This window comes from Cervus canadensis, chromosome 9, assembly GCF_019320065.1.
Source record: "Cervus canadensis isolate Bull #8, Minnesota chromosome 9, ASM1932006v1, whole genome shotgun sequence".
Classification (NCBI taxonomy): Eukaryota; Metazoa; Chordata; class Mammalia; order Artiodactyla; family Cervidae; genus Cervus; species Cervus canadensis.
This window is the reverse complement of record NC_057394.1, coordinates 13514613-13530102: the sequence shown is the minus strand read 5'-3', so window position 1 is coordinate 13530102 and position 15490 is coordinate 13514613. Positions and strand designations below refer to the sequence as shown.

Here is a 15490-nt window from a genome sequence, read left to right as displayed (position 1 = left end):
CAGAGCAAGCCAAAAATGAAGGGAAAAAATACAAGAGGTCACTCTTTTGATACAAAAAACAAGATCAAACATGACCTAAAATACAAAGTTTCATAAGAGTATGAAAGTTCGCATATGTTTAGAATACATATTAAAATTTCTAATTGCATATATAATAATTTGATACCTCTTAGTACTACTGTTAGAAAGTTATTATTGCTAAAAGTAACAACATCATCAATAAACGACCTTACTGACAATCAGGGCAATTTGATACTTTAAACCACTGTTTATCAAGTTCACTCTGGCTCTCATAACAACCTCAGGAAGTCTCAAGAGATGCCAATGAGGCTAAGAGAGATGAAACCTCCTGCCCAGGAACTCAGCCAGTGGACTCGCAGAGCTGAGACACGAAGGCCATCTGCAAAGACAGGTAAGGCTGTACAGACCATGATAAAGCATGTTCATGTTGGGGAAGGTAAAAATCTACTAGGCAAGGAGGAATTCTGATTATTACATTTTGAAACCAAGTGTTTATATTTATTATATTTAACCCAAGTGCTTCATTCAAAAATCCATTCATGGAAATCACCTTGCCTTTCAGAAATGAACAGAATCAGAATAAAGTGATATACGGGCTTTAGATACAGTTCTTAGGGAGAACTATAGAAATCTACATTTAAAGAGTAGAGATCTAATATCTAAACTCCTAAGGAGGCTGTTTTAGAAGTGTTTCAAGCTGGCCTTTATGACGTCAGCTCAGCATGTCTGTATCCTAGACAGTTCTGACTGTATTAAAAGTAGACTTTTTACCATTCCCTCCAAATGTATTAGAAGATGAGTGTGATAAAAAAAAGCACCAGCTTGAATATCATAAATTAGCAATAATAAGATTTAGTTGGGGCTGTAACACTACATTGCATGTGGCTTCTTAAAGTTCTTAATCCCTTTAGTCTAAGTTTTCTCATTTGCAAAATAAGAATTGTGGATGGCACTGCCAATGTTCTCTCCATTTAAAAAATGTTAAGATGCTTATTGAAGAGATATTTTTTATGTGATAGAATTATAATATTCTTCATAGCTTCTGTAACTACCATCTTTGCTATCACAACCTAGTTTTCAAGGAAAACTATCAACAGAAAAACTAGATAGAGCTATGAGGTGTGGTACACTGAAAAGGGCATGAGATTTCAAACCCTGAAACTATTTGCTAGTTGTGTCCCTATCTTTATGGGAGATCTGAGTCTTTGTTTCCCCATACATAAAAAGAGAACAGTAATAATCAACTGATACGGTATTACGATTAAATGAATTTACTACTAAGCACACAGTTGCTCTCAACAGTACCAGTTTCTTCCTTGCTCTTTTCAAATCTTGAATTTTGGATACCAAATTAAAAAAAAAAAAAAAACCTGGTTCTTGAAATATGATAGGTTTATCAGGAAAACTTATCTCTGGATTGTTAAATAATAAAAACTATTTTTCATGCTTCTCTTTTAATAGTTACTAGGAAACAATAGAATGGAAAAGACTACAGAGATCTCTTCAAGAAAATTAGAGATACCAAGGGAACTTTTCATGCAAAGATGGCACAATAAAGGACAGAAATGATATGGACCTAACAAAAGCAAAAGATATTAAGAAGAGGTGGCAAGAATACTCAGAAGAACTATACAAAAAAGATCTTCATGACCCAGATAATCATGATGGTGTGATCACTCACCTAGAACCAGACACCCTGGAATGCGAAGTCAAGTGGGCCTTAGGAAGCATCACTATAAACAAAGCTAGTGGAAGTGATAGAATTCCAGTTGAGCTATTTCAAATCCTGAAAGATGATGCTGTGAAAGTGCTGCACTCAATATGCCAGCAAATTTGGAAAACTCAACAGCGGCCACAGGACTGGAAAAGGTCAGTTTTCATTCCAATCCCAAAGAAAGGCAATACCAAAGAATGCTCAAACCACCGCACAATTGCACTCATCTCACATGCTAGTAAAGTAATGCTTAAAATTCTCCAAGCCAGGCTTAAGCAATACATGAACGGTGAACTTCCAGATGTTCAAGCTGGTTTTAGAAAAGGCAGAGGAACAAGAGATCAAATTCCCAACATCCGCTGGATCATCAAAAAAGCGAGAGAGTTCTAGAAAAACATATACTTCTGCTTTATTGACAGTCTTTGACTGTGTGGACCACAAAAAACTGTGGAAAATTCTGAAAGAGATGGGAATACCAGATCACCTGACCTGACTCTTAAGAAACCTGTATGCAGGTCAGGAAGCAACAGTTAGAACTGGACATGAAACAACAGACTGGTTCCAAATTGGGGAAGGAGTATGTCAATGCTGTATATTGTCACTCTGCTTATTTAACTTATATGCAGAGTACATCATGAGAAATGCTGAACTGGATGAAGCACAAGCTGGAAGCAAAACTTCCGGGAGAAATATCAATGACCTCAGATATGCAGATGACACCACACTTATGGCAGAAAGCTAAGAGGACTTAAAAAGCCTCTTGATGAAAGTGAAAGAGGAGACTGATAAAGTTGGCTTAAAACTCAACATTAAGAAAACTAAGATCATGGCATCTGGTCCTGTCACTTCATGGCAAATAGATGGGGGAAAAAAGGAAACCATGATAGACTTTATTTTTGGGGGGCTCCAAAATCACTGCAGATGGTGACTGCAGCCATGAAAGTAAAAGACGCTTACTTCTTGGAAGAAACGTTACGACCAACCTAGACAGCATATTAAAAAGCAGAGACATTACTTTGCCAACAAAGGTCTGTCCAGTCAAAGCTATGGTTTTTACAATAGTCATGTACGGATGTGAGAGTTGGACTATAAAGAAAGCTGAGCACCGAAGAATTGATGCTTTTGAACTGTGGTGTTGGAGAAGGCTCCTGAGAGTCCCTTGGATTGCAAGGAGATCCAACCAGTCCATCCTAAAGGAAATCAGTCCTGAATATTCTTTGGAAGGACTGATGCTGAAGCTGAAACTCTAATACTTTGGCCACTTGATGCGAAGAACTGACTCATTGGAAAAGACCCCGATGCTGGGAAAGACTGAAGAAGGGAGGAGAAGGGGACGACAGAGGATGAGATGCTTGGATGGCATCACCAACTCAGTGGCCACGAGTTTGAGTAAACTCTGGGAGTTGGTGATCGACAGGCAGGCCCGGCGTGCTACAGTCCATGGGGTCGCAAAGAGTCAGACACGACTGAGCAACTGAACTGAATTTTAAATTTGCTTAGAACCTTTCACTGGCTTCTCCTGCCCTCGAGATAAAAGGCCAAAATGTGAAAGCTGGTTCCACAATCTTTGTCCACCTGTGCAACCTAAGTACCTTCCAGCTCCTCCTCACTGCATATTCTGGCCGTACTAGACCATGCATTTTCTCAAATATGTCATGTTTGTAGAACCTCTACTCTCTATGCTGCCTGATTCATCCTTAAATATCACTTCCTTGAAGAAAATTGATATCCACTGTCCCCATCAAGAACAAGTTTAAAACCCTCAAAGCACTACACTTTATCTTTCAGAAACCTTATCACAATATAATTATTATTTAATTTCAATTATCCCACTAGACTATAAATTCTGTTTAAGACATTTCTGTCTTGTTCACCACTATACCCCCAATACCTAGCAGTCTCTATACCATGGAAATTCAGACATTAGCCAAATCGAATTTTATTATTGACTTGATTTTACCACATTGAATTTTAAAGCTGCCCACATCACAGAAACGTATTTATCCAGAGCTCAAACTGTGAGCCAGGCAACTTCACTAAGATACAAAAAAATTACACAAGTGGGACCATCAAGACACTCTGTGACCTCTTTCTTTCTGGTAGTTATACTGTACTGACATTATTCAAGTCTGAACAGGCTAGCTATCAAAATAAGTAACATCCAATATGTTACCAGAGTCAATTTCTTGCGCAGTTCTACTTGACCAGAGTCTGGTCCACTCTGAGGCTAGGGTGACTACTAAGTAGCTCTATGGTAGATGTATCTAAGGTAGATACATAAAACACATTTATGGAACTCCTCAAATTTATTTGGTCCCATCTGCCTTCTTCCCTAGTCACTGCCCCTGCCTCCTACTTCCCTAGTCTCCCTGGGGGTGAGAGTCAGGCTTGGGCACATGCTGTGGGAACCACTGCTGACCTGACTCTAAGCATGGGGGCTTTGGCTCCTCCGGGATCACAGAAGAAAGGTTGGGCTGTGGGCATGACATCAGTTCTCCACGACCCCAAAATGCAGAAAATAGGAAGAAAGAGAAAAATTATTCCTCCTTCACTTTTGTTCCCCAAATTCTACAGTACTGGTTGCACAGCAATCTCTCTCCAGATCTAGGACATAACTTCAATATTAGGACATTTTCCTTCCTCTCCTCTTTCTTGCATAATTTTCCTCCATTCATCAACCTCTTCATACTGTTTTTTTACCTGACATTCTCTGATCTTTCCTGAGAACCTTTCTTTGATTGTGATATAAATATCCTCACATATTTTATTTTCTCTACTTTAAGGGAATTACAGTAGTTTCAACTAGTGATCCCAACAAGAAGGAACAAAAATGTATCACACATCATGCAGATCAATAATTACCAGGAGAGGATCCAAGAGGGTTCTATTTCTCGAATAACCTGTAGCCTTTCCATTGACAAAGTACATCTCAAAGTGTTTCTGCTATAAAAATTTCCCCATACAATGCCACAGAAAACTTTTGAAAATCTACCTACCAATTCTGCCCTCTTTTAAATCTCTTTTCACTGTTCTTGAGCACAGGTGTAATTTCTGTACTCTGAAGCTTATAGCCAGGAGCTAACAACTGCTTTACTCTATGTGTAGTTATCTATCCTTCACATCTTAGATTAGCAAAGACTCAACTAAATAAAGATAAAAGCTCCACTTGAATCCAACTTCTCAATCTTTCCTGTGTTTTCCTATGTATCTCTAAACTTGCTAAGAAAATGAAAGTTGACATTCAGAAAAAACAAACTGAATTAAATTAAAACTAAATATTTGAAATAAAGTATTGCATTTACTAAATTCATCTTATATTCTAATTATGAATTTTTAAAGTAGTTTTATGGCTCTCTTTAAAAGTAAAGTAAATTCACTTTGATTTCTCTTCTGTGGCCTATGGCTTTTCATTTACAGGTTAATGGCCACGATAAATACAAGACTTTCTAATTCTGCACTAGAGCATGTTGGGGAACTTTTTTTGACCTAAAGAGACAGTATCGAGCAATCTATCATTTCCTTCTTTTGGCCACACCGTGCTGCATGGGGGATCTTAGTTCCCCAACCAGGCATCAAATCCACGTTCCTGGCACGGGGAGCATAAAGTCTTAACCACTGGACTGCCAGGGAAGTCCCTAGCAATCTAACATTTCAGGTTTACTTTCTGATGGATACAAGCACTTAAAATTCTTCCTGCTGGTTTCTTTATTCTGGGAAAACATCTCATACTCCTTTCACATCTTTTCTGAAGGGTACAACTCCCTAGCTACTCAGCACTGGCCCAAGAAACTTTCAAGCTAATGACAGACCTACTTGTCAATTAAAGACAGTTTCAAATAATAGGACAAGAATAAGTCTAGGATTCAGAAACTTCAATTTTCTCATCTGAATAAATTTCTCCAAGGTTTCTTTCAGCTCTGATATTCAAAGACACTTAAGAGAATAGTCTACCAAAATAACAGAGTTGCTTTGCAAAATCGAAAAGATATATTTGCTTTAAAGTGAATATCTGCATTTCAACAAATACTAAATTCAAAACAAAAGTGCATCTTTACACATAAACCAGAGTTTGTATCAGTAATTTAATACTTACCTAAAAGGATCATAGGAATCCATATCAACACGAAGTCCATTTATATACAGACCAGCATCGCCTGGCTGAATATCAAATTTATCTTGAAGATGCTGGAAATAGAGAAAATAATTAACCAAGTGATACAACAATAGTTGATCTGTGTCAGGAGTTGGCAAACTATTTCTACTGTGTTGGATAGTAAATATTTTTAGGCTTTGCCAACTACTCAACTCCATCCTGCAGCACAAAAGCACCACAGACAATTAACAAACGAGCATGATTATGTTCCAATAAAACTTTTATGCATTAAGACAGGCAGCAGGCCATATTTGGCCTTTACGTGGATAGTACTGCCCACACTTGATGGGAATTTTATAAAAGGTTAGCGAGACAATACTTGAGTATTTTGCTTTTGTAATATGTGATATTAATTTCCTAATGCTACAACTACTACTTACCTATTACATTTTATACTGTATGTGCATGTGCACACAAACACTTAGCATTTGACAGCTGGCAAATCCTATTCTTTGATAGACCAGAACTCAAAAACTTTGGTGTATGTGTAAATATTTAGCAATCACTCTAAATTCCTAAGTTTCCATGAAAGAAGTGTTTCAATGTTCACTTTTAGTTAACTAAAACTTCACTTTTCTTCATTTTATTGATGTAAATATTGATGTAAAAATTCGAATATCTTATGCTTTCAAATGTTATCAAGAATTTTTACAATTTTGATGTATTTTATTTTTTCTTCTACTTAAGAATAAACAGATTTTAACCTTCAAGTGAATAAACTTTTTCTGACTTTGTTATTGATTTCTAGTTTGCACTGAGACTGAGAATTTTTTCCTATTTATTCCACTTTCTGGAATTTTTGCAATTATTACTTTCACTTGGTCTTCTATATCTTTACTTACTTTTTGACCATTTCATTAGTCTTAAGGAGAGGTAAATTATACTTCTTCCATTTCCTGTAGTTTGTTTCATGATGCTGTTGCAGTGTTTTGATGTAAAGATATTTTAAACTGCTCTATTTTCATTATGAATTGTATCCTTTAGTATTATAAAGGGCCATTTTTGGATCATTAATATTTTTAGATCTGAATTTGGCTTCATGGCATTTTAAGATCATACCCTTAGAACATAGTATTTGCTTGATATACCTTTGCACATCCTTTCATCTTTGACATTTCTGAATCATGTTAAGGGTTTTTATTTCACATACAAACATTAGGTGTGTTTGTGTCACACCTAATGAAACAAACAGAAAATTTTTGCTCATATGTTAAGCTTATTTACATTTGTTGATATCCTAGGCTTGGTTAGCCTCAAACGGGATTCTTTCATGCTGTTTACTCTTTCAAGATTTATTTTTAAAGTTCTCTTTTTTATTTTCTTGTTCACTCAGCTCTCTCCATGCTTCGCAAGATTTAGACTTTTCTCTACTAGTTACTATCAAACATGTATATTTATTTAATACCCTCCGTCATCTTTTTAACCAATAGCTAGAAAGAGATGGGAATACCAGACCACCTGACCTGCCTCTTGAGAAACCTGTATGCAGGTCAGGAAGCAACAGTTAGAACTGGACATGGAACAACAGACTGGTTCCAAACAGGAAATGGAGTACGTCAAGGCGGTATATTGTCACCCTGCTTTTTTAACTTATATGCAGAGTACATCATGAGAAACGCTGAACTGGAAGAAGTACAAGCTGGAATTAAGATTGCCGGGAGAAATACCGATAACCTCAGATATGCAGATGACACCACCCTTATGGCAGAAAGTGAAGAGGAACTAAAAAGCCTCTTGATGAAAGTGAAAGAGGAGCGTGAAAAAGTTGGCTTAAAGCTCAACATTCAGAAAACCAAGATCATGGCATCTGGTTCCATCACTTCATGGGAAATAGATGGGGGAACAGTGGAAACAGTGGCAGACTTTATTTTTTGGGGCTCCAAAATCACTTCAGATGGTGATTGCCGCCATGAAATTAAAAGATGCTTACTCCTTGGAAGGAAAGTTATGTCCAACCTAGATAGCATATTAAAAAGCAGTGACATTACTTTGCCAACAAAGGTCCGTCTGGTCAAGGCTATGGTTTTTCCAGTGGTCATGTATGGATGTGGGAGTTGGACTGTGAAGAAAACTGACCACCGAAAAATTGATGCTTCTGAATTGTGGTGTTGGAGAAGACTCTTGAGAGTCCCTTGGACTGCAAGGAGATCCAGCCAGTCCATCCTAAAGGAGATCAGTCCTGGGTGTTCATTGGAAGGACTGATGCTGAAACTGAAACTCCAATACTTTGGCCACCTCATGCGAAGAGTTGACTCATTGGAAAAGACCCTGATGCTGGGAGCAACTGGAGGCAGGAGGAGAAGGGGATGCCAGAGGATGAGATGGCTGGATGGCATCACCAACTCGATGGACATGAGTTTGAGTAAACTCCGGGAGTTGGTGATGGACAGGGAAGCCTGGCGTGCTGCGATTCATGGGGTCACAAAGAGTTGGACAAGACTGAGCGACTGAACTGAATGATTTGTTACAAAAAGTAATAGAATAAGTCTTTAAACTTCTCCTGCGGCTTTTCTTCTTGAACAACCCAGTTTTACTCAATAGTTTTATAGTCATTAGTGGTTAACTATGTACTTTTTAATAATTTTAGGCTTTCCCTGCTTGATTTTTCAGCTTTATATCCTTGATTCCTGTGTTATGGAATCAGCAAGTTTATTCTATTTTCTATCTTCCCCCTTATATTTACCAGTAGCAATATTTTATCTTTGTCAGAATAGGTACTGTTTACATACTACACTATTACCCTGTCCCTCACTTTTTAGTTTCAGTGTTCACATAAACATATTCAATGCCCAAAAAGCAGTTGTTCCGCCCAGGAATCTTCAGTCAGTTCTTTGCCGGAAGAAATTTCTCAGAAAGTGTTCTTGGGAGCAATATTCCCTAAATTTTTGGATGTTTAACATCTTTGTAGCCATATATTAATATCTTCTTGAATGAGAGTTTTTCTTTCCTTGAATACCTTGTAGGAAGAGCTTCATTGTTTCTTGACACTGAATTTGTTTTTGAGAAGTCTAACACCAATCTGATTTTCTTTCCTTATAATCTTCTTAAATAAATCCATAAAATTAATTCCCTTTATTTCCTATAAAGTTCAATAGTCCGTGTTTTCATTTTGACCATTCATGGTCAACTGTACCAAGTTACACAGTGCATCTTTTAATTTATGGATTTGGATCTTCATTTCAGAAAATTTTCTAATTGTAGTTTTAAGCACTTATTCTGTCCATTTGTTTCATTTTTCCATTTTGGGACTCTAGTATAGGTATGTTGGATTTCCTTTTCCTACCTATACTTTATCATTTCCTTTTGAATCCTCTTTTTTTTTTTTCCCTCCACATTTATTATTTCTATCTACTATGTCTTCTACTGTGCTTCCTATAAGGTCAGTTCTCCTTTGTTCCACTTATCATTTTAGTTTTTACTTCAGAAACGGTTTTATCTTTCCAGTTCTAGTTTCGCATTCCCTTGTTGTTGCTCATCAAACCCATTACTTTAAGGGTTTAAGTTCACCAACACAATGTAAACTGTTGTGTTACAAACTCTACCCAATCCCAACTCCCCAACTTGAAAGACCCAACTTAAACCACAACAAAGACCTTCTCTAACCTAGATATTCTACCCTAACCTCCTCCTTTTGAGACACTAACAAGAGTCTGTCAAGGCTGCTCTCCCTCACTGCAGGCAGTCTATTAAATTCAGCTTTGCTTGTGCAACAGTTACCCTGCTGAGTTCTTATTGAAGAGCTGACAGTCTATATCAGCCTCTCCCTTCCCACCTGGTTTTATTTAAATACATTTCTCTAGCCCATTGTATGTTTTTCTTCTGGAAATGGGAAATACTGAAGAATTTTTTAGAAGAAAAGTGACTAGATCAAATTCTTAATTTCCTCAAGTATCTTTCCAATCACCTAACAAGGTGACTGGCAATTGAAAAATCCAGAATTCTTATTAAATTGTTCTGAAATGAGCTGTAAACCAGAGCACAAATTCTGGTTCCATCTTGTACCAACCCTGTGACCCAGAAGAAATCACTGGATTTCAGTTTATACATTAGGATATTAACAACAGCTACAATATATAAAACATCTTAAAAACTACATACTGGTAAATACAGACTGTTTTATAAAGTGAAGTTGCTCAGTCATGTCCGACTCTTTGTGACCCCATGAACTGTAGCCTACCAGGCTCTTCCATCCATGGGATTTTCCAGGTAATCCTGGAGTGGGTTGCCATTTCCTTTTCCAGGAGATCTTCCCTGACCCAGGGATTGCACCCAGGTCTCCCGCATTGTAGGCAGACGCTTTACCATCTGAGCTACCAGGGAAGTCGTTATAGGTAAACTAAATATTCAAAAGTTTTCAATTCAACAAATATCTCTGGTGGAATGCTCTGTGCCAGGTACTATGGTCATTCAAACCTCTAGGTTCAGAGTTTTCTGATTTACTCATTTCTCCTACTACTTCATTTCCATTCTACTTCAGCAGCTAGCTTTGGCTGTCATCCTGTGATTATGTCATCAAAAGTGGTCTATCTTTGGAACCATCCCATTTGAAAGTGAAAGTTGCCTAGCCTGCCAGGCTCCTCTGTCCATGGAATTCTCCAGGCAAGAATACTGGAATGAGTAGCCATTCCCTTCTCCAGGGGATCTTCCCAACCCAGGGATGGAACCCAGGTCTCCCGCATTGCAGGCGGATTCTTTACCGTCAGAGCCACCAGGGAAGCTCAAGAATCCCATCTGGTCTTTCCAATTATCTCTTTTACTCCCACAATATCACCTCTTAAACCTCATGAAACTCTTCAGCCTCTGGAATCAAAATCACACAGAGCAAAGCTTTGATGACCAGGAACACCCATTTTGGACTCTTAAATGAGCAAAAAATAAATTGGATTATGTGATGCCACTGATATACTGGCATTCCTTTCTTTTCCCTTCTTTCCCAATTTCTCTTCCTTATTGTAAGTGGCATTACTCAAACAAAAACAAAAATTCTTATAAAAAATGCATTTTGCTTGAAGAATGGTGAGAGCAACTAGGAAAATTACAGAAAGGAGTAATACTTAGTTTTAAAGGATAAGCAAGAATTTGTTAAGTGGTTAGTGAAGCAAAGAACTTCCCAGGTAGGGATGATGTGTTGTGGCTTCTATCACTTGGTCTCCAATGAACCGTGTATCTACTTCATTATCATCATTGTAGTCATTCGTCATCGTTAAAACAGCCTGTATTTACTAAGAGCTTACTCTGTCTTGGTGTGACAGACGCTGTTAACTGGCTAACCTATCATCATCTCTAGGCCATTTCTCCTCTGATTGCCTCAATTACTAGAAAAGTAAAAGATGCTTGCTCCTTGGAAGAAAAGCTATGACCAACCTAGACAACATATTAAAAAGCAGAGACATTACTTTGCCAACAAAGGTCCATCTAGTCAAAGCTATGATTTTTCCAGTAGTCATGTATGGATGTGAGAGTTGGACTATAAAGAAAGCTGAGAGCCTAAGAACTGATGCTTTTGAGCTGTGGTGTTGGAGAAGACTCTTGAGAGTCCCTTGGACTGCAAGGAGATCCAGCCAGTCCATCCTAAAGGAGATCAGTCCTGAATATTCATTGGAAGGACTGATGCTGAAGCTGAAACTCCAATACTTTGGCCACCTGATGCGAAGAACTGACTCATTGGAAAAAATCCTGATGCTGGGAAAGACTGAAGGTGGGAGGAGAAGGGGACGACAGAGGATGAGATGGTTGGATGGCATCACCGACTCAATGGACATGAGTTTGAGTAATCTCCGGGAGTAGGTGATGGGCAGGGAAGCCTGGCGTGCTGCAGTTCATGGGGTCGCAAAGAGTCAGACGCGACTAAATGGAACGGAACTTTTCTAGTTCCCTCATAGCTAGGAAGAACCACATTACAAAATTTTGGCCAATGAGATAGAAGTGAAAGTTGGCTGAAGTGTTCTACGAAGCTTTTAGTCAAGATGAACATGGTTGATCTTCCTACTTCTTTCTGCTTTAAATATAGATAAGCAGTCTGGAACTGTGGCAGCCATTTTGCAACCATAAAAGAAAAAAAACAAAAACATTTCTGTGGCAACCTACTTTGAGACTTCTTTTAAATGGGTGAAAAATGAACTCCTACTGTTTAAGGCCCTGTGTGCCTGGCATTATATTACTTAAAGCCAAATTAAGTCTTATGCAATAAAGCCAGGCAGTGTTCTCAAGCACTCCTTAAGTATTTACACAATTAGGATCATTTAGAGTCTTGAGGTAGGTAATTTAAGAGACCATTTAGCAGAATCTTATCAAATTTGTGATCAACTGTGTACTATATCCTATAGGATTCTAGTAACATTCCAGTGGTTTAAATTTTTCTCAGTCTTCACAAGCTTTTAAGCAAAACTTTTTATAGGAAACAGAAGAATTATCTCATAGCCTTTATTCTCTATCTTGTGAAGAAAACCATACAGCATGGGCAGAAAATTTGGAGTATGTAAGGTTAATGAGAAAGTAAGTAGGATCTATGTCAGGAAAGATTGGCTAGAATAACAAACTGTATGCTATATAAAGCAGACAATATAAAAATGGAACAACCTAAACTGTTTTAATAATAAAAAAAGTACAAGCTAATATTTTTTGTATGAAAATTAAAGATCCAAAGTCTAAAATACAGTGTTATTAATGTAGTAAATTTCTTTAAAAAAGGAATTCAAACTAACCTTTTGATTTTCCTGTATTTCCTCCCTCATAAGCTGATTTACAGCAATTCTGGTCAGAGATCTGGGAATATAAATAGAGATACAATTCATTCTTCCTTAAATGTTTAGGACTAAACTATGATTCAATGCAAGATAATACTCTGGATGAGAAACTAAAAACTCTAAAGGCATTATAACTGAGAAGCACACATTTCCATACAGCCTATTTGATGGATGGCACAATGGCTTTCACTTGACAAGGTATTTGATTCATGTGGAACAAAGACGGTAAAAAAGTTCATGCACACCCACTGCATGCATTATGTGCTATCAGGGCTTGTTTACTACTAGGTATTTATTTTTCAAGTATTCTTGATTGAAAATGTTATTTTGTCTTGTTTTGCCTCTAGGGAGAAATTCTGTATGAAATTACCACTGTCATTGTATGTGTTGCTGCAAATAAGAAATTTTTAGAATATTTTTACATAAAAGAATTTTGGTTAACCTGGGATCTATACCAGAGTATATATGTTCTAAAATACTGATAATATTGACTTCATGTATTTACTCTTAAAGAGCTTATAACTCCCTTATAATTTAAAAACATCACAAATGTTTTTTAAATAAGTCTATTGATTATATTTATTTGACCTAATAATGCCTAAGAATGCTTATTTATCTGCCAATTTTATGCATAGAAGAAAGATTTAAAAGTTAAAAGACTGTTAATTCAAAGTTGACATTAAGTAAAACTCAAACAGAAAGGGTATCTTAAAACAACCCATAATAAGTGTGTATTATTTCCTAAAATTTGGCAGCATTTGAGATAAAACTGCAACTGAAAATTTGATAATGCAAACTTTTTCATTCATTTATCAAGTATTTCATTTCAATGAACATTTCCTGGTTGTCTACAGAGTGACTTTTTTTAAAGAAAAATAAAAATGTCTTATTAAGTCTGAACATAAATAGAGGCAAGATTTTTAGCCTTGGGCATTAATTATGGTTGTGCCATTGATGGGGTCTGGAGGAAACCAATCTGTTTCATCCTCAGACTGAGGAAGCATCCACAAATTCATGGAGTAATGAATTATTGGAGTAACTAGAGAGATGTGATCAAGAGTTCTATTTTGTAGTATGTAACAATATGCATGCACAAGACAATATTTCCTCTAGTTTAAAAAAACCCAATATACAGAATGGAGACCATCATTTCATAAACACTATAGATACCAGAATTAACTGACATCATTAAGTTGAATGAAATCAGCCATTTTCATAAAATTTATTTAATGGAAAGAGTTCTGGCTATCATCCAATCAATAACCTTTAATATACCTGGCTTTTATGGGGAAGTTCTGCGAAATGTCTTTCATTAATTTTATGGCATCATAAACTGGAGTGGACATTATTTGAGACGCTGCTTGAAAACTAAGATCTGGAAGGAAAAAAATATCATTAAAGAAACTGATATGTTAGACCTTAATAGACATTTCCATGTACTTTAAATAACCCTTCCTGTCATGTATTCATATATAGACACATTAAAAAACACTCATACTTACCATTATTCAGAACTTTTAAAAAAAATGGAAAGCTACCACTTCTATCCAATTAAGATAAGTTTTACACTTACCTTTACTGATAAAATCTGAGACAGTGTAAAGAACAAGTAAATGAATATAATATTATTAGAATCCACTACCAGCTTTTGCTTTTTTCTAAACTGTTCCATACCTAGATGACTCAAATTGTTATTTGTCTTTCACTTTGCCTCTCAAATCCAGGTTCTCATATTTAACTGTCTTGGTTTTACCACTTGGATACTTCAAAACCAGCATATTCAGTAACAAATTTGTAATATTCCTGCCCAACTTTGCCCAAATCTGGTCCTCTTTGGTCTTCTCTTTAGAACAAATCCACCACTGTCCATCCAGCTGGGTAAACCATGAATCCAGCAGTTGTTCCTGGTGTCTCTTCGCCCTTACACTCCATTTCCAACACTCACAAAGGTCTGTGATACTCTCCCTAAATAACCCACCCTCGAGTTTATTCCAACCCTTCCTCAGACCTCTATTCAATCACTCCTTCTTGAGGAAGGCTCCTTTTTCTGTTACCCCTATCTCACCACTCAGATCTTCCTGACATATGCTTTTCTTAATCTTTTGTTCCTTTATTCTGCAGCAACTGTGATAGTGATTTTTACATTGGTTTTTAAAATTGTTCATGTTTATCCAACATCCTTTGAAGAAACATGATGTCTGTTTTAGCTCTTTTTACCTTTGGAATATGTGTTTTTCAAAGTGTCAGTTGCAACCCATTAGTTAGTAGTGAAATCAGATTAATGGGTAATGTGAAGGTTTTTTTAATCAAATGAAACAGGGTATAATAAAAGAAAGTTTTATCAGAATTAACAAAATGTAGTATTGGGCTTCCCTGATAATTCAGTTGGTAAAGAATCCACCTGCAATGTAGGAGACCCCAGTTTGATTCCTGGGTTGGGAAGATCCGCTGGAAAAGGGATAGGCTACCCACTCCAGTATCCTTGAGCTTCCCTTGTGGCTCAGCTGGTAAAGAATCAGTCTACTATGAGGGAGACCTGGGTTCTATCCCTGGGTTGGGAAGATCCCCTGGAGAAAGGAAAGGCTACCCTCTCCAGTATTCTGGCCTGGAAAATTGCATGGACTATATAGTCCATGGTGTCGCAAAGAGTCAGACACGACTGTGCGGCTTTCACTTTCCCTTTCAGTAAACATATATGGGGCTTCCCTGGTGTCTCAGATGGTAAAGAATCTGCCTGCAAGGCAGGAGACCTGGGTTCAATCCCTGGGTTGGGAAGATCTCCTGGAGAAGGGAATGGCTACCTAATCCAGTATTCTTGCCTGGAAAATCCCATGGACAGAGGAACTTGGTCAGCTG

At 37.2% G+C, this 15490-nt stretch overlaps 1 protein-coding gene across 2 annotated transcripts in view; it reads right to left on the bottom strand.

Annotated features, from left to right (window-relative positions):
• Nucleotides 1-15490, bottom strand: part of UGGT2 (UDP-glucose glycoprotein glucosyltransferase 2) — a 136861-nt gene that overhangs the window by 80680 nt on the left and 40691 nt on the right. For both annotated transcript variants that reach the window (XM_043478321.1, XM_043478322.1), the window contains 3 exons: nucleotides 13910-14009; nucleotides 12593-12653; nucleotides 5829-5920 (listed from right to left, as the gene is read on the bottom strand). In XM_043478321.1, coding sequence (XP_043334256.1) covers nucleotides 5829-5920; nucleotides 12593-12653; nucleotides 13910-14009 — 253 coding nt within the window. The remainder of the gene's footprint in view (nucleotides 1-5828; nucleotides 5921-12592; nucleotides 12654-13909; nucleotides 14010-15490) is intronic.